At 44.3% G+C, this 26,919-nt stretch overlaps 1 protein-coding gene across 1 annotated transcript in view; it reads left to right on the forward strand.

The window, feature by feature from the left end:
* DNAH5 (dynein axonemal heavy chain 5) overlaps window positions 1-26,919 on the forward strand; it is a 208,789-nt gene that overhangs the window by 46,293 nt on the left and 135,577 nt on the right. The window contains exons 17-27 of the mRNA XM_064160720.1: window positions 985-1,130; window positions 3,689-3,803; window positions 4,356-4,592; window positions 5,411-5,601; window positions 5,684-5,783; window positions 8,741-8,877; window positions 12,601-12,802; window positions 16,088-16,323; window positions 19,429-19,647; window positions 21,736-21,798; window positions 25,974-26,212. Coding sequence (XP_064016790.1) covers window positions 985-1,130; window positions 3,689-3,803; window positions 4,356-4,592; window positions 5,411-5,601; window positions 5,684-5,783; window positions 8,741-8,877; window positions 12,601-12,802; window positions 16,088-16,323; window positions 19,429-19,647; window positions 21,736-21,798; window positions 25,974-26,212 — 1,885 coding nt within the window. The remainder of the gene's footprint in view (window positions 1-984; window positions 1,131-3,688; window positions 3,804-4,355; window positions 4,593-5,410; window positions 5,602-5,683; window positions 5,784-8,740; window positions 8,878-12,600; window positions 12,803-16,087; window positions 16,324-19,428; window positions 19,648-21,735; window positions 21,799-25,973; window positions 26,213-26,919) is intronic.

A 26,919-nucleotide genomic window follows, 5' to 3' on the forward strand; every position in this document is an offset into this window, starting at 1 on the left:
GTCTTTGTATTTGAAATACATGTATTTTATCCTCCTCTTCTATAAGTTTGCAATATTTTGCCAAGTGCTTTTTAAGCTATGGATAGCATACCCTAGATGATCCCTTACAGAGAGGGATCTGGGGGTACTGATTGATACCCGCCTGAACATGAGCCAGCAGTGTGCCCAGGTGGCCAAGAGAGCCAGTGGCATCCTGGCCTGCATCAGGAATGGTGTGGTCAGCAGGAGCAGGGAAGTCATTCTGCCCCTGGACTCTGCACTGGTTAGACCACACCTTGAGTGCTGTGTTCAGTTCTGGGCCCCCCAGTTTAGGAGGGACATTGAGATGCTTGAGCGTGTCCAGAGAAGGGCGACGAGGCTGGGGAGAGGCCTTGAGCACAGCCCTACGAGGAGAGGCTGAGGGAGCTGGGATTGGTTAGCCTGGAGAAGAGGAGGCTCAGGGGAGACCTCATTGCTGTCTACAACTACCTGAGGGGTGGTTGTGGCCAGGAGGAGGTTGCTCTCTTCTCTCAGGTGGCCAGCACCAGAACAAGAGGACACAGCCTCAGGCTGTGCCAGGGGAGATGTAGGCTGGAGGTGAGGAGAAAGTTCTTCCCTGAGAGAGTCATTGGACACTGGAATGGGCTGCCCGGGGAGGTGGTGGAGTCGCCGTCCCTGGAGCTGTTCAAGGCAGGACTGGACGTGGCACTTGGTGCCATGGTCTAGCCTTGAACTCTGTGGTAAAGGGTTGGACTTGATGATCTGTGAGGTCTCTTCCAACCCTGATGATGCTGTGATACTGTGATATGTTATGCAAAAAATTAGGTCTAATCTCAGTTATGGACCTTGCCATAAGTATTTAGATGTTTAAAAGCCAGCTGGTTAACATGTAGAATGCATGTAAAATTGAGTATGACAGTTCATTGAAGGAAAAATGTAAGCAGAAGCAAAGGGTTTGATTTCAAACTTCTAAACTTGCCTTGAATCCTCTGTTTGTTTCAACAGCTGAGCTGGATTTATTGGTTGATCGAGTGAATGACTTGATTGAATTTCGCATTGATGCTGTCCTTCAAGAAATGAATGCAGTGCCACTCTGTGAGTTACCTGAAGAGGAACCACTGGGATGTGAGGAATTTCTCCAAAGGACTAAGGTGACTTGATAAAAGTTTCCTAAAGAAGAATCCAATGCCTTTGAATTAAGATGTTTTCCCTTGTTTTTTATTGGTTAAAAGCAGTGCAGAAAGAATGAAGCATGTGTGGGTGTGGCTGTTTGAGCTAGATTTATAGCTCAGACATAAGAATGTTCAGAACAGAGAAACTTAAAAGCTCTGAGGGGAGATGTGAACATTCTAGGGATAGGCCATAGAATGGCAACAGTGGATAAGGTCATTTCATTGGAGTATCAAGAGCTTTATATCTAGAAGCACAGTTTGGACCTTCCCCTTGCTGCATCAGCTGCACCTGCTGCTGTCTTCCCCTGCTGCTGTTTTGGCTGCTGCTGCTTTGCTGCCGCATGACCCCTTCTCCATCTTCATTAAGGTTATTATATTTCTCTAGTAATTTATTTCTCCTTACACTGTTATATTTAAACTATAAGAAATACAATTTCATTTTACCCTGACTTTCAAAAAAAATCCATGTTGTAGTGAGTTTATTCTACTGGAGGAGGGATCCACTCTAACCCAGGACAGTGGGAAATAGAAGTAAGGAAACACCCATTTGCTTGGCTGGAACCTTAGAAAGCAACAAAAATACCAAATGCAAAGAGGTCCTGTGCTGGGATGTTTTTTCCTCAGCTTATTAATGTCAAAACAACTACTGTATGGTATTTCTTCTATGCTTTGATATCACTCAATTTAAATGTTTTTCCTCTGTAACAGTATCTTTTTTTTGTCATTGTTGATTGTTAGTCCCTTTCAATAAGGGAATTTCCCATCTGATAACCTGTGAATAGTTTCACAATAAGTGCACTTCATTCTGGGAGAGTGAAAACTATGGAAATGATTAGGTTCTGAATGTCTGTGTTAATCTCAAGGTCTCCTGATTGGTAGTGGCATGTATAAAATATACTCAGAAGTACTTGGGTGAAGGCAGCCTGAAAAAAGTCTCATCACCTCAGCTAAATAGTTTTATGCAGAGTAGGATTAACTCTAAGTGTGAAAGTTGTTAGTCAGAAAGCTAATTAAGCTAGTAATCAAACTGAATATAAACATTCTTTTGATGATGCAATAGTGAGATATTCTGGTATTTTAGGATATAATATCTAACTTGTATTTTTCCCTGAAACAAACTTTGCTTTGGAAAAGAATGTAGAAGATTGTATAGATGATCTGCTACATAGAATCAACCAGTTGGAAGAGACCTCCAAGCTCAGCCAGTCCAACCTAGCACCCAGCCCTAGCCAGTCAACTAGACCATGGCACTAAGTGCCAGGCTTTGCTTGAACACTTCAAGGGACGGCAACTCCACCACCTCCCTGGGCAGCCCATTCCAATGCAAATCACACTCTCTCTGACAACAACTTCCTCCTAACATCCAGCCTAGGCCTGCCCTGCCACAACTTGAGACTGTGTCCCCTTGTTCTGTTGCTGCTTGCCTGGCAGAAGAGACCAACCCCCACCTGGCTACAGCCTCCCCTCAGGTAGTTGTAGACAGCAATGAGTTCTGCCCTGAGCCTCCTATTCTCCAGGCTGCACACCCCCAGCTCCCTCAGCCTCTCCTCATAGGGTTTGTGCTCCAGGATTCTCACCAGCTTTGTTGCCCTTCTCTGGACACCTTCCAGTATCTCAACATCTCTCTTGAATTGAAGAGCCCAGAACTGGACACAGTTGAGTGTTGAGTACAGGGAAAGAATATACTCCCAGTGTTTTGTTTGGCTCAACAAAGAGCTCAACAACTTGAAACAAAATGATTTAAAAATAATGTTGTGCATTGATCTTGATTTTCTCAAATCTGAGCCCTTGACATTTGTGTTGATAAAGGCTGCTGCTCTGTCTGTGCAGTGGGCGTGAGAACTGGGAAGATCAGAAGTAGGCTGAAGATGAGCCAACGGTGTGCCCAGGTGGCCAAGAGAGCCAATGGCATCCTGGGCTGCATCAGGAGCAGTGTGGCCAGCAGGACAAGGGAGGTTATTCTGCCCCTGTACTCAACACTGGTCAGACCACACCTTGAGTACTGTGTCCAGTTCTGGGCCCTTCAATTCAAGAGAGATGTTGAGATACTGAAACATGTCCAGAGAAGGGCAACGCAGCTGGTGAGGGGCCTGGAACACAAACCCTCTGAGGAGAAGCTGAGGGAGCTGGGGGTGTTTAGCCTAGAGAAGAGGAGGCTCAGGGGTGACCTCATTGCTGTCTATAACTACCTGAAGGGAGGCTGTAGGCAGGTGGGGTTGGTCTCTTCTGCCAGGCAAGCAGCAACAGAACAAGGGGACACAGTCTCAAGTTGTGCCAGGGGAGGTCTAGTCTGGATGTTAGGAGGAAGTTGTTGTCAGAGAGAGTGATTGGCATTGGAATGGGCTGCCCAGGGACGTGGTGGAGACACCGTCCCTGGAGGTGTTCTAGAAAAGCCTGGCTGAGGCACTTAGTGCCATGGTCTGGTTGACTGGACAGGGCTGGGTGCTAGGTTGGACTGGCTGATCTTGGAGGTCTCTTCCAACCTTCTTGATTCTATGATTCCATGATTCTCTATGCTTGGTTTGTTTTGGTAACAGGAGCTCTGCATAAAAGGTTCTCAGACCTTACGTTTAAAAAGCTCACTGGTGGAAGATGCGGCTCATGAACTGATTGACATGTTGCTTGACACTGAAGTACAGCTCAGAAAAGAAGGTAAACCCCTTGTACCCACTGGTGGAATGAGGGGGGGAAAGTACAGATAAGAATATTGTGTTGGAGCTCTGTGATTGTTTCTTTTGCATGCTGATAAGTATGTGTTGGGGCATATTGCAGCTTCACTCTCTGAAGTATCAAACAGTGTCCCATGTCTAAAGATGTCAGTGTTCTGAATAACAGAATATCTAACAACCACCTATCATCTGTGAAATAAGCCAGTCTTATGAGTCTAAGTGCAGGTTGAAATGTTAATGCCATAGAAGCAGCCACTTGCAGGTGATGGTAAATTGTTGGAATTCCTAAAGAAAGAGTATGAGAACTAATATCTGAATTTGGGTGTTAATCATGCCAGTTTGTAATGAGTAGAGGTGGTGGATAGGAGTAGAAGGCTTGTTACATTGAAGTAGAGATTACACATCAGCGTGGCCTGCACTTCCGTGAAGCTTCGCTGTGTTGGTCAATGTGGAGGTGTGGCTTTGCTGTGGTTTGGAGTCCTGTAAGTCAAGTTCACTAAGTAGATTTATGGTTGTTTTTTTTTTGTAGCAACAGAAGAAGAAAGAAGATCAAGAAGTTTCAGTTCCCCCTACAATTCGAGTGATGTTTGGGCTGAGCTGTCTCCTTCAGCAAAGAGGGAGAGAAGGGATTTAGAACTGTTAGAAGAGAAGGCCAATGAACTGCTTTCCTACTTCAATCAGTGTAATAGTGATGCCCTTTTGAAAGTCACTCGAACCGCGCTGGATTCCATACGGAAACGCATCCATGCATCTTCCTTCACCAGCTTCTTAGGTAGCCATGTTGCAGTACTTGGCTTTCTTAGCCTACAAAACAATTGAATGTGATAGAATCATAGAATCAACCAGGTTGGAAGAGACCTCCAAGATCATCCAGTCCAACCTAGCACCCAACCCTATCCAATCAACTAGACCATGGCACACAGTCTCAAGCTGTGCCGGGGGAAGTATAGGCCGGATATTAGGAGGAAGTTCTTCCCAGAGAGAGTGATTGGCATTGGAATGGGCTGCCCAGGGAGGTGGTGGAGTCGCTGTGCCTGGAGGTGTTCAAGCAAAGGCTGGCTGAGGCACTTAGTGCCATGGTCTGGTTGACTGGTTAGGGCTAGGTGCTAGGTTGGACTGGCTGAGCTTGGAGGTCTCTTCCAACCTGCTTGATTCTATGGAATACTCTGTTGAAGTGTTTTCATGTTTCATGGTTTTAAGACACAGGAAGAAAGACATTTGTATTTGGTTTCAGAACCACATAAGGTATAGAATATAATGAGATGCTAAGGAGGTTTTGTGACCAGTTTAATATGCCGACCAGGAGTACAACCAGGTAACAAAATTTTCTGCCAAACATTTTAAGATGAACAGAACAAGTTAATGAGGAGTTTCATGGAAATAACATGGCACTTCATTTTCATTTGTGCTGCTATAGACTTGATCAATACATCTTGTAAAGTCCTCAGGAATGTTTTTTTTCTCTTAAGAAATGACACAGAGTGCTCCACATTGGTATATTTACTGGTTTATAGCCTTACAGTGCTTAGTCTGATGTCTTGAGAAAATGAGAGCAACCTTACTTTGTTTTTTTTTTTGTCTTCCATTCAGAAAATCACAATACTTCTAAGCAGGAAAAATGGAGTCATCCTATATTTAGGACTAGTATTAACCTGTCCATCCCACACATCATCATGGTACCCTCTTTGGATGAGGTACAACAGACACTTAATAAAGCTGTGGATACTATTGTGAAAGCAACAAAAGGAGTCAGACAGTGGAGCAAGGAGAGAATATCCCAGGTTTGTGTCTCTAACAACCTTACTTAAAATTAATGTTTCAAAACTACTGCAAGTAGAAAATGAGATTTTATTTCTTCCCCAGAAGAAAATGTTGGAGAGAAAAGCTGCTGTGTTGCGGTGTGAGAGTGGAGACAGTGATTCTGATGATGGAATGAAAGTGACCCAAAAGAAAAACATCCATGGTAATGATCATCTCTGATGTCATTCAGTCTGAGTACTAGACAAATGTGATTTGCACAGGAAGTATTAAAGACTATTAAATACAAAACACATCCAAAGTGTAGGATGAAGACTTCATAGAGTTTTAGACTACCTGAGAGAGGAAGTAGGACATAATAATAGTGTCAGAGCACCTCCATGTGATTTAGAGACCAGACGTGCCTGATGATAGTTGTCTTTGTGTGGATTTGGGTAAGAAGACTTTTTGTGTCTCTTGGAGTTGTACTACTTTTGGTTCTGCCTGCAGCATTTGGAAAGCTGTTCAGGTGCTAGTTTGGGCGGCATGGTAGAAAATGTGAAGGAGCTGGAAAACAATTCTACTCACTATCACCATACAAAAGATCATTCATGAGTTACCAGTATGGTTTGTAACTTGGCCTGTTCAAATGACATCTTTAAACTTGCGCTGCAGTTCCTCTAAGGTGAATTTAAAGCCTGATAATGAACAGAAATTGTTGCAGAATTAGCTGCTTGTTTGCTTGCTTGCTGTGGGTACTGTGGTCAAAGCCCTCACAGATCAGCGTGATCAAAGGCAAAGCTACACGGACTCCAGACAATTCAATGTGAATTATGCCAGAGATGTTTATTGATCTCTCAATATATCCCCTCAGGGCCCCAAGGCACATGCGTACACATTAGTATAATTAGTCAAGGACAACCCACTCCATCAGCATAAACCACACCTTGTTTTCCTCATTAACGAGGTGTCCACTATCTATCCCTTCTGAGATAAGTTAGCCAGCAGCTGGTGGGAACCAAGGTCGGTATCTGTCTGTTATTGTTCTTCTTCACTCTGTTCCCACAATTCTTCTTCACTTTACATTCTCACAAGAAATGTCTCCATAAATTGCAGTACTGGTGGAGAGAGCATTGTGCAGAGGATTGAATAGAGCAGAATTTCTTAAATCATTTAACTTCATCAGTTCTATGATCTCGTGTGGAATGAAGTTATTGCAAGCATAAATTTTAAAATGAAAATCTAAGGTAGTATATTTGATTGCATTTTTGTTGTTGTTGAAAGAAGGGTAACAAAGATAGTGATGGGTCTAGAAAGCAAGTCTTATGTGGAGCAACTGAGGGAATGTGGGTTGGTTAGTTTGAAGAAAAGGAGGCTGAAGGGATAACTTGTCACCCTACAATTGCCTCAAAGGAGAGGTGGAGGTTGCTCTGATCAACCAAGTAATAAATGATAGAAAAGAAGGAATGATCTGAAGTTGTGCCAGGAGAAGTTTAGGTTGGATATTGGAAAAAATTTCTTTACCAGAAGGGTTGTCAGGCATCATAAAGGAGGTGTTCAAGCAAAGCCTGGATGAGGCACTTAGTGCCATGGTCTAGTTGATTGGATAGGACTGGGTGATAGGTTGGACTGGATGAGGTTGGAGGTCTCTTCCAACCTGGTTGATTCTGTGATTCTATAATGGCTTGCCCTGGGAGGTGGTAGAGTGTCCAACCCTGGGGGCATTCAAGAGTCATGTAGATGTAGTGCTTAGGGATATGGCTTAGTTGAGAACTTGTCAGTGTTAGGCTAGGGATTTGGCTCAGTGATCTTGAAGATCTGTGATTATTGTCTGAAATGGTTTAGAATCAAGCCAAATTAATTGTTCTACCTTGTGCTTCAGATACTTCCAAAATATATTGAGACTTTCTAGATTAGCTCCCTCTTATGCATCTACAAAGCAGGAAAGCAATACTTGGACTAGTTAAGAAGTGAAATCATTATTTCAAAATGAAGACTTTCTCTCGCCTGAGATGTAATAGTAAATGGTAGCAATTTCAATCTCGTGTGCCTTTTCTAACCTATGTACCTTCCTTTTGTCTTTCTCTCCTGTTGAGGACTGACTTTAACAGTCTCCTCAGATTTATGATTAACTTGAACTTTTGTCAGTCATGATCTTCCCCATGTTATTTCAGAGAATAAAACTATTTATGGATTGGTTCGGTGCTGACGTATCAGTAAATTACATGGGTGAACTGTACAGGATGAACCTTGAAGAGGGACGGCAGAAAAGGAATAATTATGTTTGGAAGATTAGAGTGGAACTTGCTCCAAATTTGACAGAGTACCTAGATCAAGCATATTTATAGAATCATAGAATTACAGAATCAGTCAGGGTTGGAAGGGACCATGAGGATCATCTGGTTCCAACTCCCCTGCCATGGGCAGGGACACCCTACCCTAGATCAGGCTGGTAAGAGCCCCATCCAGCCTGGCCTTAAACACCTCCAGTTATGAAGCCTCAACCACCTCCCTGGGAAACCCATTCCAGGGTCTACCACTCTTGTGGTGAAGAACTTCCTCCTCATGTCCAGCCTGAACCTATCCACCGTCAGCGGCACCGTCCCTGGGGGTCTTCAAGAAAAGACTGGATGAGGCACTTAGTGCCATGGTCTAGTTGATTGGATAGGGCAGGGTGCTAGGTTGGACTGGATGATGTTGGAGGTCTCTTCCAACCTGGTTGATTCTATGATTCTATGATTCCCTGATAACATAAAAAGTCCCTCCCCAGCCTTTTTGTAGGCCCCTTTCAGATACTGAAAGGCCACAAGAAGGTCACCTGGGAGCCTCCTCTTCTCCAGACTCAACAGCCCCAACTCTTTCAGTCTGTGCTCACAGCAGAGCTGCTGCAGCCTCTGAGCATCCTCCTGGCCCTTCTCTGTACACACTCCAGTGCACCCACATCCTTCTTGTACTGGGAGCTCCAGAACTGGATGCAGTACTGGAGTGTATTTCCTAAAATAGGGAAGTTTATGAATTTGTCTGGGTTATACTGACCACCTAGACTTCTAGTTATCGTAAGAACACACCTTTACAATGCATGCTTCTTGAAAAATAGGACAGTAGTTTTTGTCTGTAGGAATTTGCTTGTCCTAAACAATGTCCCTCTTTAACCTGCTTTTATATTTGAATCTACCTTTACAGACAGTGTATCAGATACAACATCACTCAGTTTGTCTGATTCGATGCAAAGCCAGAACTACTTCAAGAGTGTTTCAGAGAGCAAAGAAATTCTTAAGTTAGTATCTTTACTCAGCACTGCTATTAATTCTACCAAGAAGGTAAGACAACCCAGATGTGAGTTTGATATTGCTATCCAAGGAATTAACGTTAACATGTGTAACTTACCTGTCCTTAGGCCATAAGGGTAGGTATTTAAACCTGATTAAGCATATGAATGTAGGAATGTAGGATGGCAGATGGGAATCATATGGCTGCAAGTTTGCAAATACACTTTGCAAGTATGAGTTAAGTGTACTCTGCTCAAAAATGTATGAGGTTTTGAATATTACATGAGGTAAAACTTTAGTCTGTCTAAACTTTCTATCTAGAGGGTAATCTCTGGAGTGCTTGACCTGGGGATTTCAAATGCTCTGGAACAATCTAATTGCTACAGGGCAATAATGTGAGGATAGGATCTCCAGCTCTGAGGGAAGCACCAGCAATGCTACCTGTGAAAGCTTCCATTGGCTGTCACTCCAATTAGATGCCCATGCTCTCAGGTGTTGTGACACTGACTTCCAGCTTCACCTGAAATAACCTGACTTGTGATAAGTACAGAGGCAGAATAACCTCCCTTACCCTGCTGGCCACACTGTTCCTGATACAGGCCAGGACGCCATTGGCTCTCTTGGCCATCTGGGCACACTGACAGCTCATGTTCAGCTACTGTTTACCCTCAGGTCCCTTCCTGCCTGGCTGCTCTCAGCCACTCTATCCCCAGCCTTTAGTGCTGTTTGGGATTGGTGTGCCAAAGTGTAGAACCCTGCATTTAGCCTTGTTAAATCCCATTGGCTTCTGCCCACCCATCCAGCCTGTCAAGGTCCCTCTGCAGGGCCCTCCTACCTTCCAACAGCTCCACAGCTGCTCCTAGCTTGGTATCATCTGCAAATTTACTGATGCTGGACTCAATCCCCTGGTCTTTATTTGGTGAAACATCATAAAAACCCTCACGGTATAGTTGAGTAGTGTGTATTTCATACCTAATTTGTAATATTTGCCCAATGTGTTAAAGGTAATTTTGTTCACATAAAAATTCTGATGAAGTTAACATGATTTCTTTCTCATTATGAAGTTTATGATGATATGCATCATTTCTTTGCCCTTTTCTTATTCTACACTCTCTCTAATAAACTGTAGGTATTTATCATGGAGGCAGGGAATTAATGTGGCCAAGTCAGGAATCATAAAAATAGAATTATTTTATTTTCTTGGAATCCCAGCCCCAAACTATATACAAAAATTAGGTCAGGTTTAGTTACAGATTCAGTTTGATCAGGAATTTCTTCCAAAAAGGGTACTGTAGATAAATTCAGAGATTTAGAAAGTCAGGAAATGGAAGAGGCTAAGCTATAAACACAGCTTTACCTCACTATCAGTTTGGCTGAGCAGAGAATTAATTAAGACAATTAGGTCTTGCAGAGGTGAGATAGGTATTCGACAGTGATCCCCTGCAGGAGGAGTTTTATGATGCTGCAGGCAATATCCAATAATAGAGATCCACACAGCAGAAGCCCTTAGGTGAGTGGCAGAGCTGCCAAACTTGGAAATGTCTCGAGCACTTCTTCCATGAATGGAATGATTGTGGAACGATGATGCCTTCACAGTGGCAGAGGAGAGCCAAAACTGGTAGCGTCTTCCCAATTCAGGAGGCAGTCAGGAAGTTGGCTGCTGATATGGTCCAAGAGGGGCCAGTCTGGATGCTGCCAGTGGCTCTCTCAAAGGACCCCATGGCTTGCCAAGCCTGCAAGTTTGCACGGAAGGGTGCAAAAGTGGGAAGAACCGTCCAAAGCTGGGATGGAGTAAAACTGAAAGCTGTACAGAAGGTAGGAGCCATCCAAAAGCAAGGATGGCAGGAACCTGCCCTGTCGAGCTTTCTGTCAGGAACTCTTTCAAGATGGGGAGCTCTCAAGATGGGAACTCTCAAGGCAGGGAGTCTCAAGGTGGGAGCCCTCAAGGTGGGAACCTTTTCACCTTCTCCCTTGCTCTATTTATCCTTTTCTAGACAAAGTGTCCATTTGCCATTTGATATGGGCACGAAAACCCAGCCAGCCACCAGCCTGATTCCAGTGTGGGCATCCACATGGGTCAGCCCACGTGTGGAAAGGTGCCTTTTGCTCTTCCCCTTTCAAGCCTGCAAGGCAAGGGGGAGAAAGCAGTTTTCACACCTTCTTCTCCCAGTCAAATCTGGGGGGAGTGGGGGACGAGAAAAAGGAATTTGGGGTTTCTTTGCCCTTCTTTTATTCTACACTCTCTCTAACAAACTGTAGCTATTGAACTGATATTTCCTTGGGGAAATAAACATCTTTTCCTTCTGAGGTCAGTCCAACCTTACAATGGAGCCTTGGCAGGTGGAAACTTTTGATGCAAAGCCCCTGTAACTTAAGTTGTACTGAAGCATAATTGATACAATGACATATAGGCTTGTGGTGAAGAGTAAAATGCAGATGGCAATGGTGGATATTTATAGCTATGTTGGCATTTTGATACTCAACTTCTCTTATCATTTAGCCAGGTTTAATTTAGCCAGGTGTAAAGGCCTGCAAGCACTGTATTTATCATGCCATGATGGGAGTTATCCCTCTGTTGTGGTTTTAAAGCCAGCTACAGCTTAGCACCACATGGCCACTTACACAACTGTCCCCTCCCTACAGAAGGATTAGAAGGAGAGAGTTGGAACAAAATGGAAAACCCCTCACATTGAAATAAGGAGAGTTTAATAATACAAAGAAGGAAAGAACAACTGGAATAACAATAGTAAAGAAACTAATGTATGAAACCAAGTAATTTAAAACTTGACACCCTCATCCACCCACATGCTGAAAGCTCATTCAAGAGAACTGCTTGAGAGCTGCCCAGTGGAGAAGGACTTGGAGGTATTGATTGACAGTTGGCTGAATAATGAGCCAGCAGTATGCTCAAGTGGCCAAGATTTCCAATGGCTTCCTGTCTTGTATCAGGAATAGTGTGGCCAACAGGTCTAGGAATGTTATTGTCCCACTTTACTCCACACTGGTGAGGCCACATCTTGAATATGGTGTTCAGTTTTGGGCCCCTCACTGCCCAAAGGAGAGCAATCAAGCTGGTGAAGGGGCTTTGAACATGAGTCTTATGAGGAGCAGCTGAGGGAACTGAGGTTATTTAGTCTTCAGAAGAGGAGGCTAAGGGGAGATGTCATTGCCCTCCACATCACCCTCAAAGGAGGTTGGAGCGAGGTGGAGGTTGGTCTCTTCTCACGTGCAGTGAGTGGCAGGACAAGAGGAAATGTCTTCAGGTTGTGCCAGGGGAGGTTCAGGATTGGGTATTAGGAAAAAAATCTTCACAGAGGGGGTTATCAAGCATTGGAAAGAGCTGCTTAGGGAAATGGTAGAGTCACCCATCTCTTGAGGTATTTAAAAGATGTGTGGATGTGGCACTTTAAGATGTGGCTTAGTGGTAGTAGCTTAGCAGTAGTGGTGGGATTGTGGAATTAACTGGACTTTATCTCACATGTCTCTTTCAACTCAACAGTTCTGTGCTAAGTGTACTGTATCCTAGTCTTAAAGGGACATTTTACTTTTCACTGTTTTTTATTGACTGAAGAAGTGACTGAACTGCAAAATACTGTAATAGAGAAACTGAATGTGATTAGCATGAATTTACCAGCAGTCTGCAGTTTGGTGAGATGACACAACTTGCTCACCATGGAGTTTGTAATCTGTTTGAATCAGCAAATGCTGGGAAATGATGTGTATGCTATATATATAATGCTGAGAACCTTTCTTTGAACTTCTCGTGTGTTGCAGGAAGTTCTTACAGCTTTGGAGAGTTTTAGTTGTTACCACCACATCTGGCAGAGGGACAAGAAGGAAACTATTGATAAACTAATGGCAGGAAACCCATTACTCTCTGAATTTGAATCTGAAATCCTGTGTTTCCAAGACTTGGAGCTGAAAATCAATTCTGAGCCTGAATACATCTGCGTGGGAGCTATTGCATTGTACACTGGTAGAATTCAGCTTTCCACTTCTCTCTAGAGATATATACTTTATGACTCCTACTTTAAAGACAAATGGTGCTTAGTTTTGGGTGGATGATGGAAAAGGGAAACAGAGAGAATGGCTGTTTCCTGTTTTGGCTGTAAATGCATGCAAACAAAACAAGACTCAAGAGTATTTGTGAGACTCAGCAGGAGTTTCTTCTCTCACCTAGATACTTCTGCCCATTTATGAGGTGGATGGTAGATGATTACTTATCCATAGGTACATATTTTAAGGGAGAAAGTTGATACATTCATGTTGCTTTTTTGCTTGTCTCTCTGCGTGTAATGAGACAGTTGAAAAGCCTTCTATGTAATATAGTTAAGTGGAACATTTATGTTGTTGCTGACGCCCTATTTCTCCATGAAAGCCAGACCTCAAATCTTTACTTCTTTGTAGGTCAGGTTTCACATCACTTAAGTGATGGCCAGGTTGGATGAGGCCCTGAGTGACCTGTTCTAGCGGGAGGTGTCCCTGCCTATGGTGGGGGGTTGGAACTGGCTGAGCTTTGAGCTCCCCTTCCAACCTAAACTGTTCTATGATTCTAAGTAAGTTTTCCGTAAGCATTTTACACCACTATAACAGAAAGGGTGATTGGGAACTATAATGGGCTATAAGAACTGCATGCAGCTGATTTTGCAATGGATGTCAAATCTGAGGAAGCAGAATGTTTTCTTCATTAGTAAAGAGCATCAACCAAATATCTGTATTTATATTGTAAGGCAAAGAATAAGAGAAGCGACTTGGCTGTTGAAACTCAGTGCAGGTGAGGTAGTTCTGGTGTGATGGTTTGGATGTTACCCGTACCCCCACACTTAAGTAAAATCACCCAGACTAGGCTCAGCCGAGCTGGAAATTGAATGAAGCTTTTTGTTTACAGCTCAGCACAACATACAGGCAGATATTTACAGTATCTACAGCTACAGGCAGAAATAGACAAGTTAAAAAGTAATACAGAAATAGAACAGTCCTGTCAGAATCCTGAGTCCCCAAGAAGGGCTCCCAACCACACTTCCACCTTCTTCTCACCCCTCTACCTTACCCCAGACTTTGCCTTACGTTCAAGGGTAGTTGGGAGGGTCAGCCAGAGGGTTTAGGAAGCAGATGGATTAGTTACACAGACGGTTAGGCTAGAGAGAAAAGTGCAGCCCCAAAGACAGAGAGAGACTCTGTTATCTATGTACCCATCTCATCAAGCCTATGAGTGCAGCAGCCATCACCATTGTTTCCTTTTCACAGCCTGTAGTCTAATTCTTCCCACAAATACATCCTAGCTAGGCTCAAACTAGCACATACATCTCAGCAAGCCCATGAGTGTGGCAGACATCACCATTGTTTCCTTTTCACAGCCTGCAATCTAATTCTTCTCACCAAAATATCCCTGCTAGGCTCAAACCAGCACATCTGGTATATACTGAAAAGGCTAACCAGGTTAGAAAGCTAAGTATGGGAAGACACACTGTAAAAAGGAAGACACACAAGTGAAATTTGCATGGGTAATGAATAGGTAATACCTTTGGAATCATGTCCATCTAAAATGGTAAGCAATGCTCCTGTTGGTATTGATTTTTGACCCTTCTTTTGAGAACTGTGACAAAGAAAATTTAATGGAAAAAATTCAGAGAAATGAACTGGATTGTGCAAAATTGGGCAGCAACTTGGCAAGTCTTCAGTATTCTGTCTGAATGTTTGTCACTTGGTTCCAATGATGCTGCAGATAAAACTTACAAAAATTAAATGGGTGATGAACCATTTGGTTTTATTAAATGTAAGATAAAACTCTTAATTCCTCCTCTCCCGATTGCTGTTTTTTAAAGAGTATATAAAAAAATATTTGTGACCTACATGAGAGTAATAACCAATTTTTTAGTGATATTGTGTACTGATATTGTCATGGATTCATACAAAAATTAATGATTGGTTATGAATTTTGCTATCCAGAGGAAGAGTATTAATCACTATGAAAATGGTTTATTAATTTATTGATCTTCTGGTTTATTAAATCTCACCAGGAGATGTTTATTAATTTATTAATCTTCTGATTTATTAAATCTCACCAGAAAAACTTCTTTACAAGGTTTGAATGCACAGTTGGGATATTGACACACAAGGAGAACAGGCAATTTAGAACACTTAAGAAAACTAGCAAACCCACAAATTATTTGAACAGTTAGAAAGAGAATGTTGTGGCCAGTATGCTGCTTGCCCTCTTGGGAGACCCAAGGGCCTCCTTTCTGCTAAGGCAGAAGGCACAATAAAGTTTAGTTACAAAATCAGAACTTCTAATTACAAAGAGGCTTTTGGAGTATCTACTCACAAAGTAGTCTTTCCAGATTTCCAGGGCTGTGTTACAGTATCAGACAGTACCCAAAGCACATGGAGGGCTTGCTGTAGGTGGTTTCAAAGCTGTTAGAGGCTTTGGAGTTTTCCCAGGCTGTTTTCTCAGTAAGCTGGGGGCTTAGCACAGAATCATAGAATCAACCAGGTTGGAAGAGACCTCCAAGATCATCCAGTCCAACCTATCCCCCAGCCCTATCCAGTCAACCAGATCATGGCACTAAGTGCCTTATCCAGTCTTTTCTTGAAGACTTCCAGGGACGGTGCCTCCACCACCTCCCTGGGCAGCCCATTCCAATGGAAAATCACAGTCTCTGACCTTGTCTTGACTCCTTCCAGGACAGATGGTGTGCAGGCAGGCACAATGTTGCAGAGCAAGGCAAGGCAAAAGCATGGCAGAGCACAACAGCAGAGTATGAATATGATGGTGAAGCCTGTTGTGTTTACCTGCTCATCTCTTTTATCAATTCAGCCAGAGGCTAATGGCTCTTTGGACATAAAGCTTACCCAATATGAATGGCAGCTTGCCAGCTTGACCATATTAGGTGAGCTAGAGCTTGCTTTTTTACTCATAATAGGGGAGAACACAGGCTGTGCATAAACAAATGTATGCACTTGAAGAACAAGTCTGGACAAGCCAGGACACATTTTAGGCCTGTTGGCCTTCCACAGCAGCCATACAAAGAAGCTGACAAGTGTGGAGGCCAGCCTCATCTTTCCAGTAGGAGAGACAGTATATTCTGAGAGAATTAGGAAGAAAGCAATCCCACAAACTGCTCAAAATGATCAGTGTGATTTTTGTCTTTTCTGTACAGAACTAGGAGTGAAGAGAACACATAATGAACAAAGATTAAACATGCCTCTCCTAAAGAAAAGTATAATATCTAACTATCTCTTCATTGTTCAACGTTTTTAGCTGATCTGAAGCTAGCACTGAGAGCAGAAACCAAAGCTTGGATGACTTTGCTGGGCTGTCATTGTAATAAGAAATACAGAAAAGAGATGGAAGCAATTTTTACTTTTATAGAGGAAACTGGCAAGAAGTTAAATTGCTGCATCAAGGACCTGGATGATATAAGAGTAGCCATGTCAGCTTTAAAACAGATCAGAGAACTACAGATCTCCATAGACTCTCAAGTTGGGCCCATAGAGGTACTTAACAAGCACGTTGCATGTATGTGTGCTGTTTCAGTAGTGCAATTGTTTTCCAGACTAAAGCTTAACAGTGCACTTTGAGAAGGTACAACTAAATGTGTGTTAAATGCTGGGTGGCAGATTTAATGTCTTCTTGGAACTGTGTTTTGTATGGAACTCTGATTTGAACAAATGTAAACTTCTTGATGTGAAAGGTAGTTTATGTGACAGATTATGCAAAATTAATAATCTGTATTAATTTTGATAGCCAGGTGAAGATTGTTAATAACTATGAAAACTGTTTATTAACATTAAAACTCACCAGAAAACTTATCCACAAGGTTCAAAAATGCATGGTTTGGAAATTTATACATGCAGGGAACAGGCAAAACTAGAGCACTTGTTTTCTTAAAGTGGCAAATGCAAACATTATACTGGAAGAGAAGGTTCATGCAGTTAATTATACCACTGAGCCACTAGAGGACACAGGAAGCTTCTTTCTGCTAATGGCAGAAGGCAATTAGTGAATTAGAAGAGGCTTTAAGTATTTACTCACAAAATATCAGACAGTACCCAAAGCATGTGGAGGGGTTGCTGTTGGTGGCATCAAAGCCATTAGAGGCTTTGGAGTTTCCCAGGCTCTTTTCTCAGGAAGCTGGGAGTCTATAGCATAGTCTCTGACCTGGTTCCTCTTGATTCCCAATTCAGCAGAAGTGTTGCAGAGGGGCAGGCAGGATGCAATGCCACGGGCGGTCTTGGCACAATGTCATGCTGGCTATGCAGGCCGATTGTGTGCAGGCATTTAGAGCCTGTTCATGGTAAACTTGAGGCAGTGGAGTTTACAGGCAGTTTCAAGATGCAATGAGGCAGCAGCAGCAGCAGCAGCACACTGTGCTACCTGCTCATCCCAGCCCGAGACTAATAGGTCTTTGGACATAGATTAGCCAATCAGAATGGCACTTTGCCAAGCTTGACCATATTAGGTGAAGCCAGGGCTTTCCTGTGGTTGCTTTCCCAGACAGCGCCCAAACACTTTCAGGGAACACTGTCTTGTCAGCTGCTGAGACTTGATTCTTCCCAGGCTTCTAGGGAAAGGAGGCAGACAATCTCTGACCTTGTCTCCTGGCTCCTCTGGATGATCTGTGTATCTCCAGGACTTTTCATCTTGGCAGGAGACTTTCAGGAGCAGGCAGGATGTCCTGTGATGTGCAGTCTCAGCACAATGTCACGCTGGCTGTGCAGGCCGATTGTGTGGAGGCATTTAGAGTCTGTTCCTAGTAAACCTGTGGCAGTGGAGTTTCCAGACAAACAATAAGGCAGTTAGCAATGGCAGCAGGCAATGGCAGGCATGAATACAATGGCACAGCACGGCAGAGCATGCTGCGTTTACCTGCATATCTCTTTTTATCAATGTGGGTCAAGATCAGTGAGCAGACACAGAATAGCCAATCAGAATGGCAGTTAGCCAAGCCTGACCATATTAGGCAAAGCCATAGGCATCCTGGCCTGCATCAGGAGCAGTGTGGCTAGCAGGAGCAGGGAGACCATTCTGCCCCTGTACTCTGCACTGGTTAGACCACACCTTGAGTGCTGTGTTCAGTTCTGGGCCCCCCAGTTTAGGAGGGACGTTGAGATGCTTGAGCGTGTCCAGAGAAGGGCAACGAGGCTGGGGAGAGGCCTCGAGCACAGCCCTACGAGGAGAGGCTGAGGGAGCTGGGATTGGTTAGCCTGGAGAAGAGGAGGCTCAGGGGAGACCTCATTGCTGTCTACAACTACCTGAGGGGTGGTTGTGGCCAGGAGGAGGTTGCTCTCTTCTCTCAGGTGGCCAGCACCAGAACAAGAGGACACAGCCTCAGGCTGCGCCAGGGGAGATTTAGGCTGGAGGTGAGGAGAAAGTTCTTCCCTGAGAGAGTCATTGGACACTGGAATGGGCTGCCCGGGGAGGTGGTGGAGTCGCCGTCCCTGGAGCTGTTCAAGGCAGGACTGGACGTGGCACTTGGTGCCATGGTCTGGCCTTGAGCTCTGTGGTAAAGGGTTGGACTTGATGATCTGTGAGGTCTCTTCCAACCCTGATAATACTGTGATACTGTGATCTAACTCCCAAGATGGACTCAAGGACACTCTCAGCACGGGTTGCTCATGTTTATCATTGTGTCCTCTGCTAGCAAGAATTTCTCCAACACCCTTTCTTTCCCAAAGAAAAGGAATTCGATGCAGAGAGGAAAACTTAAAGTACACGCAAATAAATAGTCTCGTTTTGATTTGAAAGTTAGAGGAAGACAATTTTAACAATAAATCAAAGGTATTTGAGGTAGAGAAGATACAAAAAGGTATAGGGGAGGGAAAACAAAATACAAAATGTATAAATACAGCCAGATTTGATGGCAATGTCTTTGTCTGCCTCGTGGGTTATGGTCACGTGGTGAAACAAAGAGTAGGAGGAAGCAGGAAGGTGATGCTGGCAAGCAGGGAGGCAGGGCAAGAGAGAGAAAAACAGACAGCTTCTGGTTTTTATAAGGGTCTAGACAGTGACCCTGTGAGAAGGGGGAAGTGAGAGTGGACTAACCACCACACCTGGAGAAAGGGAGGGACCCACCCCTGAGGAGGAGTCAGGAAGACCTGGGGTCAGGGTCAAGACCACTCCCCCAGGAAGGTTAACCCTTTAAAAGGGTCTTTAGAGCATAGAATCTTGAAGACCTTTGCTTAGATGTTTCCTTGTGGCTCACCTTTTGTAGTATTCACCTTGGTCACGGCATATTGTAGACAGATCAGAAAGATATTCTCATAAATGAAACTAAAACCTGTAGACTTAAGGAGTATATTGACTGGAAGTAGTTTTTTTCGAGAGGCAGATTGCACTAGGGCAAATAATTTATCAGACAGCTGTGTGAAAGGTAAGGAGTTAAGAAGCTAGGAGTTAAGGAGCTAGTTTTCCTTTGGATGTTTTGTCTAGTTTGGGATTGGTTTGCCTGACTCTGGTAATTGCTGTACAAAAAGGACTAATGTTCTGATAAATGATTCTCTGTACTTAAACAATTGAAACGTTAGCATTTATATGTGTGTGGATATATGTGACATAACTTCACTTACCATTTTGTGCATTTTGGTCCAACTTTCTAACAGGAATCCTATGCTATGTTAAACAAATACGATCTGCTGGTGGCCAAGGAAGAGACTGAGAAGGTGGACATTTTACACTACACTTGGGAAAAGCTGCTGGTCCGTGCAAATGAAGTGCAGAATGAGCTCACTGCTCTGCAGCCAACCTTCAGAGAAGAGCTCATTAGCACTGTGAAGACTTTTACTGAAGACTGTGCACAGTTCTATGCAGACTATGATCAAGCAAGTATTTGTGGTATACTGTGTTAGAAGAGTTTCTGAGGAGCAGTGGGAGCAGTTGTCCAATTAATGAGAGGCTGCAGCAGCTCTGCTATGAGGACAGGCTGAAAGAGTTGGGGCTGTTGAGGCTGGAGAAGAGCAGGCTCCCAGGCGACCTTCTTGTGGCCTTCCAGAATCTGAAGGGGGCCTACAAAAAAGCTGGGGAGGGACTTTTTAGGCTCTCAGGGAGTGACAGGACTGGGGGGAATGGATCAAAGCTGGAGGTGGGGAGATTCAGACTGGACGTGAGGAGGAAGTTGTTGGTGATGAGAGTGGTGAGAGGCTGGAATGGGTTTCCCAGGGAGGTGGTTGAGGCCCCATTGCTCTAGGTGCTTAATGCCAGACTGGATGAGGCTGTGGGCAGCCTGCTCTAGGGTAGGGTGTCCCTGGGCATGGCAGGGAGGTTGGCAGGGGGATGATCCTTGTGGTCCCTTCCAACCCTGACTGATTCTGTGATTCTAGATGTGCCTCCAGTGTCTGAAGAATATGCATATTGTTAATGTGGTATTTGAATTTCAGTACAGGCCAGTTTGTTTAATTTTTGTCTGTGACTAAAGTATGTAATGCTGATAATCAGCACTTAAAGCTTAAGATGCAAGACTTCAAGGTTTTATGATAAAGAGCTAGTTAGCATCAGCAAATGTGAAGATTTGGATTAGTTAGAAATTATGATAGACTGTGAGAAACATGTTCTAATGTTGGATTGAAGTACCAATGACTTCATCTCTTACATTCTTTCTTAGTAGAATGTAAATGAGGCAAGATGAACCAACATTGATTATCCTCTTAAGTAATGCTGATTTATACTTGAAAAAGGAGGTACAGTTGCCTAGATTTTACACTATTATGAAAAATCCTCTCTTAGAAAGACAAAGAATTGCCACCTTTGTTATATTTAAAATGTATTTAACTAAAAAAGAAATGTTGCTTTTGGTGTTTGATCTGGATGAGGGGATTGAGTCCAGCATCAGTAAACTTGCAGATGACACCAAGCTAGGAGCAGGTGTGGAGCTGTTGGAGGGTAGCAGAGCCCTGCAGAGGGACCTGGACAGGCTGGATGGGTGGCAGAGGCCAAGGGGATGAGACTGAACAAGGCCAAGTGCAGGGTTCTGCACTTTGGCCACAACAACCCCAAGCAGCCCTACAGGCTGAGGACAGAGTGTCTGGAAAGCTGCCAGGAAGAAAGGGACCTGGGGGTGCTGGTAGATAGTAGGCTGAAGATGAGCCATCAATGTGCCCAGGTGGGCAAGAGAGCCAATGGCATCCTGGCCTGTATCAGGAACAGTGTGGCCAGTAGGTCAAGGGAGGTTATTCTGCCCCTGTACTCAGCACTGATCAGGCCACACCTTGAGTACTGTGTCCACTTCTGGGCCCCTCAATTCAAGAGAGATGTTGAGGTGCTGGAAGGTGTCCAGAGAAGGGCAAGGAAGCTGGTGAGGGGCCTGGAACACAAACCCTATGAGGAGAGGCTGAGAGAGATGGAGTTGTTTAGCCTGCAGAAGAGGAGGCTCAGGGCAGACCTCATTGCTGTCTACAACTACCTGAAGGGAGGCTGTAGGCAGGTGGAGTTGGTCTCTTCTGCCAGGCAAGCAGCAACAGAACAAGAGGACACAGTCTCAAGTTGTGCTGGGGAGGTCTAGGATGGATGTTAGGGGGAAGTTGTTGGCAGAGAGAGTGATTGGCATTGGAATGGGCTGCCCAGGGAGGTGGTGGAGTCATCGTCCCTGGAGGTGTTGAAGCAAAGCCTGGCTGGGGCACTTAGTGCCATGGTCTGGTTGATTGGACAGGGCTGGGTGCTAGGTTGGGCTGGATGATTTTGGAGGTCTCTTCCAACCTGGCTGATTCTATGATTCTGTGATTCTAACTGTGATCTCTTGGTTCAATTACCTGACAGGGAGATGAAATTCTGAAACCGCAGAAATGTTTGAGTTTAGCACTTAGACAAATGCTGATTAGAAATACGTTGTGGCTATTTCCAGTCTCATAGTTCACTATGTTGTTGAAATTGGTAAAGTTTTTTTTTGTTTGGTGTTTTTCTATTTTTTTTTTCAGAATGGGCCAATGGTGATTGGTTTAGAGCCTCAGGAAGCCAACGGCAGACTTATTATGTTTCAGGTACTGTTAATTCTAAGACTTTGTGTCTTGGTTCCAGTTTAAATTCCCCAGAGACTCAAATATAGGTAATAGAACCAACAAAAATTTATAGGATGCCTTTCCCTCTTCCCCTCCTTTTTTTATCTAGAAAGGTAATTAGATGTAGAAAGGGAAAGGTAAAGCACACCCAAATAAGTAGTCTCACTTAGATTGGGAAATTAAAAGAGAAAACTTTAACAATAAATTAAAGGTATTTGAGGTAGGTGAGTTACAAAAGGTATAGGGAAGGAAAATCAAGTTATGAAATATGTAAATACAACCCAAGTTGATGGCAGTGGTTTTGTCCACCTCGTGGATTATAGCCATGTGGTAAAACAAAGGTTACCAGGAAACAGGGTGGTGATGCCAGTAAGCAGAGAGCCAGGGCGAGAGTGAAACAGGAAGTTCCCCTGCATCAGGAACAGTGTGGCCAGCAGGAGCAGGGAGGTCATTCTGCCCCTGTACTCTGCACTGCTTAGACCACACCTTGAGTACTGTGTTCAGTTCTGGGCCCCCCAGTTTAGGAGGGACATTGAGATGCTTGAGCGTGTCCAGAGAAGGGCGATGAGGCTGGGGAGAGGCCTTGAGCACAGCCCTAGGAGGAGAGGCTGAGGGAGCTGGGATGGGTTAGCCTGGAGAAGAGGAGGCTCAGGGCAGACCTCATTGCTGTCTACAACTACCTGAGGGGAGGTTGTGGCCAGGAGGAGGTTGCTCTCTTCTCTCAGGTGGCCAGCACCAGAACAAGAGGACACAGCCTCAGGCTGTGCCAGGGGAGATTTAGGCTGGAGGTGAGGAGAAAGTTCTTCCCTGAGAGAGTCATTGGACACTGGAATGGGCTGTCCGGGGAGGTGGTGGAGTTGCCGTCCCTGGAGCTGTTCAAGGCAGGACTGGACGTGGCACTTGGTGCCATGGTCTGGCCTTGAGCTCTGTGGTAAAGGGTTGGACTTGATGATCTGTGAGGTCTCTTCCAACCCTGATGATACTGTGTGATACTATTAATGTTGTGACCTGTGTGATATATGGATCTTAGACAGGAAGTGGGAGTCAGTTAACCACTACACCTGGTAGTGTTTGGACCCACCCCTAGGGAGGGGTCAGGACCACCTGGAGTCAGAATCAAGAGCGCTCCCCCAGGAGGGTTAACCCTTTACATATTGCTTAATAGTTACTGCAAATAAACTAACAGCTGCAGGCTCTGTGTATGAGTAAGAGTGGCTGAATCCATGCTCCTGCATACACAGAGTTTACTCTGTATTAAGCCAGTGAAAGCTAAGTTTGTACTTTTTTTCTATGTGTTTGCAAGAATGCTGGTTGAATTTTTTTTTTTAGTATCTCAGAGAAAGGCTACATCTACAGTGTGTAATATTGCTAGAATCAAGGCTACTCTCAAGTTTTGTGTATTGGGCTATGGGCTGTTTTTATGTCATCATTGTGTTGTTTACTCAGACATATGGTTCTGCCCAATCTCCTTCCCGTCCTGAAATGTTTCTTTAAGCCATGACTAATTTCTGTTCCTGTGATGATGATTTCTAATGTTTTTCCTTTTCCCATGCTGCTGTTCATTTGCCTTCCTGCTATGTTCTCTCAGTTATACTGCACTTGACAATTTGTTTTCCTTTGCTGCTGTTATGAAGGGGAAATTAATTAATGTGAGATGGTTTCTTTTTCCAGAATTAATATTGTTTATTGATTTTGATAATCATAACTCTGCCACCCTTAACCACTCATTTTAATAATGATAATAATAATAATAATAATAATAATAATAATAATAATAATAATAATAATAATAATTGGTTCTTCACACGGTCTTGGAAACATTTTACAGATAATAACCAGCAAAATATATAATCATTACTTGAACTGGAAGAGAAGATTCCTGTGGTCAAATGCTGCTTGCCGTCAATAGATGGACTCAAGGAGTTCTTTCTGCTTATGGCAGAAGGCAAAGGAGAATTACAAAGAGGCTTTTAAGTGTTTACTCACAAAGTGATTATTACCCAACTTGTGGGGCTAGCCACAGTCCCAGACAGTACCCAAACACTTTCAGGGAACTCTGTCTTGTCAGCTGCCAAGACTTGATTGTTCCCAGGCTTCTGGGGAAAGGAGGCAGACAATCTCTGACCTTGTCTCCTGGCTCCTCTGGATGATCTGTGTAGGACTTCTTGTCTTAGCAGGAGACTTTCAGGTGTCTTTCGATGTGCAGTCTCAGCACGATGTCACACTGGCCACGCAGGCTGATTGCATGGAGGCATTTAGGATCTGCTCCTGGCAAACTCACGACAGTGGAGTTTACTGGTAAACAGTACAGCAGTAAGCAAAGGCAGTGGGCAACGGCAGAGCACAGCTGAGCACACCAAGCACAGCAGAGAGCATGGCACAGCATGTTCTTTACCTGCATATCTCTTTTTATCAATATGGGCTGGGATTAATTGTCCTTTGGACACAGAATAGCCAATCAGAATGGCAGTTAGACAAAACTTACTGTATTAGGCAAAGCCATAGGCTTGCTTTACCCAAATTTGGGAAAAGCACAGGCCTTGCACGAGGCAGGCACAAGCTAAGTGTGTGTACCTTGTTTACCACAGGACCCCAGGCAGGCCAGAGTCCTGAGACTCAGTGGCTCCAGGTTCTTTTGTGTTCTTTTCCCACTCTTGCTTCTCTGGTGGAGCAGAAAAAACATGCCTAGACAAGGCAGGATATGTATTGAGCCTATTTTGGACCTATCAGGCCTACCATGACAGCTGCTTAACAAGCTGGTGAGAGGCCTTGAGCACAGCCCTACGAGGAGAGGCTGAGGGAGCTGGGATTGGTTAGCCTGGAGAAGAGGAGGCTCAGGGGAGACCTCATTGCTGTCTACAACTACCTGAGGGGTGGTTGTGGCCAGGAGGGGGTTGCTCTCTTCTCTCAGGTGGCCAGCACCAGAACAAGAGGACACAGCCTCAGGCTGTGCCAGGGGAGATTTAGGCTGGAGGTGAGGAGAAAGTTCTTCCCTGAGAGAGTCATTGGACACTGGAATGGGCTGCCCAGGGAGGTGGTGGAGTCGCCGTCCCTGGAGCTGTTCAAGGCAGGATTGGACGTGGCACTTGGTGCCATGGTCTGGCCTTGAGCTCTGTGGTAAAGGGTTGGACTTGATCATCTGTGAGGTCTCTTCCAACCTTGGTGATACTGTGATATTGTAAAAGTAATTCTTATTTCAACCCTTCAAAAAAATGATTTCACAGCCTACTTGGAGAGGTAGAATTGACTTCATCCACTTTTCTCTCTAAACTTACAGTTGGTGTTCAGAATCCTCATTCTTACTCTTAGAAAGGGCTAAGAGCCATTTCTGTCCTCCAGTCATGGGTAGCTTGTGGCCCAAACTAGGACAGCATATTATGATTTAGCTCTTTCAAGTGCAAACTTATCATTTATCATACACTGAGTAGATGACCTGCCTGTCTAAAGGTGTGTAACTGTAAGTTACTTTTCCCATGAAAATAGTTGATAAAACTGTTGCCACTGTCAGTTGCTAGGTATCTCCCCTGTATCTTTCTAGTATTAACTAGATTTTAATCACTAATGAAGCTGTGCTAGTCTGAAGCTAGCTAGAATGTTTTGGTGAGAAGGATTAGATCACAGACTATGAAAGAGACACACTGCTGGTGTCTACTTCACTCATAGGCTTGCTGAGAGGTATAAGAACAAGAATCCAAACATAGATGAGGGAGTCACACTTCTTCTGCCTGGGAGCTCTGAGATGCATCTTTCTTTCCAGCCTCTCTGCTATCTCTCTGATTAATCCACTTTGCTTCCTAACCCCCTGGCTGAACCTCCATTCTTCCTTGGGACTGGGGTAAGGTTCAGAGGGGCAGGGGGAAGGTGCAGGGGTGGTTAGAGAGCCCCTCCTGGGCACTCAGGTTTCTGGGAGGGGAGTTGTGTTTCTGTATTACCTTTTCCCTTGTCTATTTCTGTCTATAACTGCATGTACTGTGAATATCTGCTTGTATATTGACCTAAGCTGTAATATAAGTCTCATTCAAATTTCCAGAACTGACTGAGTCTAGTCTGGGTGATTTCCAAAGTGTGTGGGGGGGTGGGGAAATCACCACAGAAGCTCTAAGCAAAGTGGCAGACCTTGAATATTTATTTTAAATGCAATCTTTTTTCTTCCCTAGAATCGATTTGATAATCTCTTCCGAAAATACATTACTTGTACTGATGGGGAAGATCTTTTTGGTTTGCCTGTTACTCAGTATCCTCAGCTGCTTGAAATAAAGAAGCAGCTGAATCTGTTACAGAAACTCTATAACCTCTACAACAATGTCATTGACACAATCAATGGCTACTACGATATCCTTTGGTCAGAAATAGACGTTGGAAAAATCAGTAGTGAACTTGTGGAGTTTCAGAACAGGTGAGTGCTGCTGTGGTAACAACTCCTAAAATACTTTTGCATGATGTTGAGGTGCTGGAAGGTGTCCAGAGAAGGGCAACAAAGCTGGTGAGGGGCCTGGAACACAAACTCTATGAGGAGAGGCTGAGATAGCTGGGGGTGTGCAGCCTGGAGAAGAGGAGGTTCAGGGGTGACCTCATTGCTGTCTACAACTAGCTGAAGGGAGGCTGTAGCCAGGTGGGGTTGGTCTCTTCTGCCAGCAACCAGCAACAGAAGAAGGGGACACAGTGTCACAGAGTGACAGGACTAAGGGGAATGGAGCAAAGCTGGAGGTGGGGAGATTCAGGCTGGAGGTGAGGAGGAAGTTGTTGAGCATGAGAGTGGTGAGAGGCTGGAATGGGTTGCCCAGGGAGGTGGTTGAGGCCCCATGGCTGGAGGTGTTTGAGGCCAGGCTGGCTGAGGCTGTGGGCAGCCTGCTCTAGGGTAGGGTGTCCCTGCCCAAAGCAGGAGGGTTGGAACTGGGTGATCCTTGTGGTCCCTTCCAACCCTGACTGATTCTGTGAGATTAGGATATATATATTGAAGTTGCTGTTTATTTTGTTCCTGAAGGGAAATTTCTCTTGTTTGTTGTAATATTACTGTTCTTGAGAGACATAGTCTGGATTTCTAAGGCAAGGTAGTGAATTGATGAACAGCTTTCCTACAAACTGGGGTATATTGCATACATA

This window comes from Pogoniulus pusillus, chromosome 21 (assembly GCF_015220805.1).
Source record: "Pogoniulus pusillus isolate bPogPus1 chromosome 21, bPogPus1.pri, whole genome shotgun sequence".
In the NCBI taxonomy this organism is placed as follows: Eukaryota; Metazoa; Chordata; class Aves; order Piciformes; family Lybiidae; genus Pogoniulus; species Pogoniulus pusillus.